The sequence below is a fragment of the Buceros rhinoceros genome, unplaced genomic scaffold, assembly GCF_000710305.1.
Source record: "Buceros rhinoceros silvestris isolate BGI_N320 unplaced genomic scaffold, ASM71030v1 scaffold28738, whole genome shotgun sequence".
Lineage (NCBI taxonomy): Eukaryota > Metazoa > Chordata > Aves > Bucerotiformes > Bucerotidae > Buceros > Buceros rhinoceros.
The window spans coordinates 5516-9688 of record NW_010429045.1 but is presented as its reverse complement, the minus strand read 5'-3'; the positions used below and the strand labels follow the sequence as shown (position 1 = coordinate 9688).

General features: G+C 50.1%; 1 protein-coding gene across 1 annotated transcript in view; it reads left to right on the top strand.

Moving 5' to 3' along the window:
• Positions 1-2219, top strand: part of WBP2NL (WBP2 N-terminal like) — a gene marked incomplete at its 5' end in the record, with an annotated part of 5378 nt that extends 3159 nt beyond the window's left edge. Inside the window, 4 exons of the mRNA XM_010142515.1 lie at positions 120-338; positions 747-875; positions 1241-1317; positions 2172-2219. Of these exons, the coding sequence (XP_010140817.1) occupies positions 120-338; positions 747-875; positions 1241-1317; positions 2172-2219 (473 nt within the window). The remainder of the gene's footprint in view (positions 1-119; positions 339-746; positions 876-1240; positions 1318-2171) is intronic.
• Positions 2220-4173: the final 1954 nt, after the last annotated feature.

The following is a 4173-nucleotide window of genomic DNA, read 5'->3' as shown; positions in this document are numbered from 1 at the left end:
GTAGGGAATCTAGATGAAGGGAAATGGTGCTGTATGAACAGGACTCTTTTCCTTCTATTCTATATGTTTAGTTGTAACACAAGGATGTCCAGATGACTAAACAAACACGTGCTCCTTAGCTTCCAGTGGCGTTCCTGTCCAGAACCCTGGCTATGGCTACACACCGGCGCCTGGAGGGTACGCACCGACCCCGTCTGCTTCCTGGGGTTATTCACCCGTGCCGGGGGGCTATGCTGCTCCTCCGCCACAAAACGGACCATATCCTTACACACCACTTCCGATGAATGCCTACGGACCTGCTCCACAGCCCATGGGATATCCATATGCCCAGAATCCAGGTTCGGAATTTGTGAGGGCGTGACTGGCAGGGGGTGTTTGGTGTTAGTAGTAAAGAAATCACAGTGGCGTGGTGACGATTACTGTAGTTTTGTCTCCATCAAGGATCTTTGTCCTTGCAAAAATCAGTTGTGTGCTGTTGGTCACACCTGTGTGTCTAGTGGCAGCTGGATGGGAGATGAAAATGTGCTTTGTACATTGTGCTGCTGTTTGTCAGGGAATTGTGGCCTGCTGGCATGATGGGCATTAGCAGAATGTCAAATCCCTGCTGTCTGCATCCCTGCCAGGCCTGCAGGGCTTCTCTCACTGCTGCTCGTGTCCAGCGCTAATGTGCTGCTGGGCCTGTGAGCTCTCTTCCTTTCTGTCCGGATGCATTGTCCAAAGCATCAGTCTGTTGTCATCTTTTTCAGGTATTTACCCACCACTTTCAAACATGAACCCTGTGTATGTGCCACCTCCCCCCCCCTACTCTGGGCCGTCTCCTGCAGGACCCTCAGCCCCCTCAGCTCCTGCAGCCTGGGTGGACCCGGGAATGCCAGGTAAATGGGAGTGGGGGGCTGGCAGGTCCGGATGCAAAAGGGTGCTTGGAGGCTTAGGCTGCGAGTGGCGTGGGCACAGCATGGGGTGGGGAAGCTCTTGTTCCAGGAGCTGAAAGTCATCCTGGTCTGTTATTTGAGATAACAGAGTGTGGGGGGAACTGCTCAGCTCTGCACTGCATGGCTTGTGGTCAGCTCTAGCCAGCTTGCAGCTTTCCTGAACTGCTCTGAATTCAGAGTTGCCGCGATTGCTGTTGGCTCTTTGGACCTCTGTTGCCTCCTCAAAAGAGCTGTGGTTCAGGAGAAGGCTCTAGGGCTGGGGCCACTGCCTAAGGCATGTAAGACAGCATCTTTTCTTTCCTTTCTAGGGGGCAGTAAGGCCATGGAAGCCGCTTCCAGTGCATATTATAACCCAGCCAACCCGCACAATGTGTACATGCCCATGGTGAGTACTGTGCCTGTGGTCTGCATGTGCCTGCTCCCTCTCCTCTCACAAGCAGAGACAGTGGTTTACTTTCTTAGCAAAGTCCAGCCCATCCTCATATTGAACACGCATAGGAAGTGTGCGTTTTCCTGGGAGGGAGGTGTGGATGTTGGTCCCATGAAGAAGTTAAATCCTCAGTCAGAAAGCGAAGACGGCCTTAAGATTCATTCAGTAACAGCCATTCTTGTCTTCCTCTTAAAGGCAAAACAAATTTGCATGGGCACAGAGAACACACAGAGCTCTCTGCTTCTGAAAGATGAGCGGGTTGCTTAAGAATGAAAGAATATGGGTTTCCCTTTCATTTTTTTTCTGGGCTGCATAGAGACAGGGAGGTCTCTTACTGTTCAGTCAGGGGCAGCTGGTAGGTAGGCTGTAACCTACATCTGGTACGTGACAGCCAGTCGGCCTGTGCCCCACCCTGCCTCTTGTGGCTCTGTGGTGGGACGGAAATGGATAGAGCAGCAAAGCTGGCACTCAGCTGTCTGCTGGGTCAGAGCTGTGAATATCAACAAAGACAAAGCCCTGGCAGTGAAGGGAGGATGGCAAATAAAGCAGATCTATCTATCTGCAGTAGATCATTTTGTTACCTGGTTTTGAGGGGACCTTCAGTCGAAAGGTTACAGGAGGCAGCATATATTGTGGAGCACAACTGATACTAGAGAGGAATGGTGTGATGAAATGACAGCTTAAAACACAGCACCTGGCTCTGTCTGTAGCTCACTGAAGAGCAGTGATTTCTTGTAAGCCAAGCCTGGGAATGCCTGGGAAGGGTTTGTCATAAAGTGAACAAGGCTGTTGACTCTGTCTCCTTTCAGGATCAGCCGCCTCCTTATGCACCTCCTGAGGATAAGAAGAACAACTAACAGACGGAAATTGCAACCAGCCTCCCACACTCTCTCTCCCTGAAGCCAACTTGGCTGCTGCTACCCATCGGGTTAGGCTATCTCTAGGTCTTTGTATATATACAACATACGTAGTGCTGGGCAGCTGAGCACCTGCCCTCCTTAAACATTAAGCCAGTGGCAATATAAAGTGGAACAACAGCACTTCCCTGTTTATTTGCTTTATCTCATGGGGTTGAAGCACTAACCTTTTGCTCTGCCATTGGCTTGAGGAGAGAGATGGACGTCTTCTTCACCACCAGTAGACCACATCGCTCACCTAGGACTAAAATAACAAGGCTCTGGTATCTTAGAGTAAAACTTCCTGGAATGCCAAACTTTTGACTTCGTCTGAGCACCACCCAAGGGGAGAGTTACAGAGAGCCATGAGATTCCTTGCGTAGACCTTTGGGTACCCCAGGAAGGTGTTAAATTTCCTTAAATTCTCACACAGCTCGGTGTGAGATGGGGCTCTGGAAATCCTGTATCATGCTCTAAGAGTGTGTTTCATGTCCTGGATTAACAGTCATGGTGTGATGAACTTGGGAAGTGCATCCTAAGAGACGTGGAAGCATTTGGCTGTGCAAGAGGGAAGGGGGTGGGCCCCAGTCAGCCTGGCTTTGCAGGCATTGAATAGAAAAGCAAACAAAGGTGTGTGCCGCAGGGCACTGAGCTGATACTGGCAGGCTGTGCAAATCCGTCTTCCTTTCCCCCTCCTAGAGGCAGGTCCCATATCTGTGCAACAATCCTGTGTCAAGCAGCCATTCTTCAAGTGTAACAGAGTCGAGTGCTGCTTGCCTTGGAGCAAAATATATTACATGAGGAAGATGACCTGGCACTAGCCTTGTCAGGAGACAGGTCCCACGGCCCTGGCTGCTTCCGCTGAGCAAGCTTGTGCTGTGTGCCAGCTCCACAGCGGAAAAACGGACTTCATCTCTTCCTTGGGCTGCTGCAGCCGGCACATGTGAGCCCACATCTGAGCAGCGTGGGAGGGCAGGTGTTGTAATGCCAGAGTTGGGGTGCTTAGGGGTGCAGTGCCCTCTCAGCTGGCAGCCACTGTCTGGTGCAGGTGTTTCTACCACTCAGCTCTCTTGCAGAGAGTGGCTGCTCAGCCACCACCTTTCCTTCTGTAGGATATAATGCTGTTAAACTTGCTCTGAAGAGAGTCTTTCTAGTCTGGTGGACTTTCTAGTCTTGTGGTCCTTCACATATGGGGTGATTGTACTTCTTCCCAAAGCCTTTCTACCTTCACAGTGAAGGGGAAGGAGTGTTTTTCCCTCTTCCCTGTGTGCCAGGGCTTGCCCAACTTGCAAGTATGATATTTCCTAAAGCAGCCCTGCATGGCGGGGAAGTAAATTTCCTTATCTATATAAACACCTTTTAAGACTGAGTTAGAGATATTCTAATAACTCTCTGTTTAAAAAAAAATCAACCATGAATGTTTGTAATTTTTTGAATTGCACTTTAATACAGGAGTGTTGATACCTTTAGCTGCCTGTTGACTGTTGCGTGTGAGTTGTGTTGACCTATGTTCTTGCCTACTGCACAGAAGGCTGGAACAAATGACAGCCACTGGTGATACTCTCTCAGATCAGCAGGGAGACAAGAAGGTGGGGCTCATCCTTTTGCTGCCTGGGGAGGGTAGGAGGCTGGTTTGTGCCTTTGCTCTCACCCGGATACCCAGAATTGGCACATGTTCATGTCCTCGGGGCAGGCACTGTGTCACTACCCTGCTATTCCCTACAGCTGTATTCGTATTCACCTCTCCGATGTACACCGACGGCCAGAGGGGAGGTCTGTCTTTAAGAGGAACTCCTTGCCAGCCAGTTTTTTTTCTTTTTCCCTCACTAGAGATATATGGTAAATGAAAATGGTACCTAACCATGGACTGTAAAATCTATTTCCCCTTGTGCCAAGGACAGACATTGACCTGCTG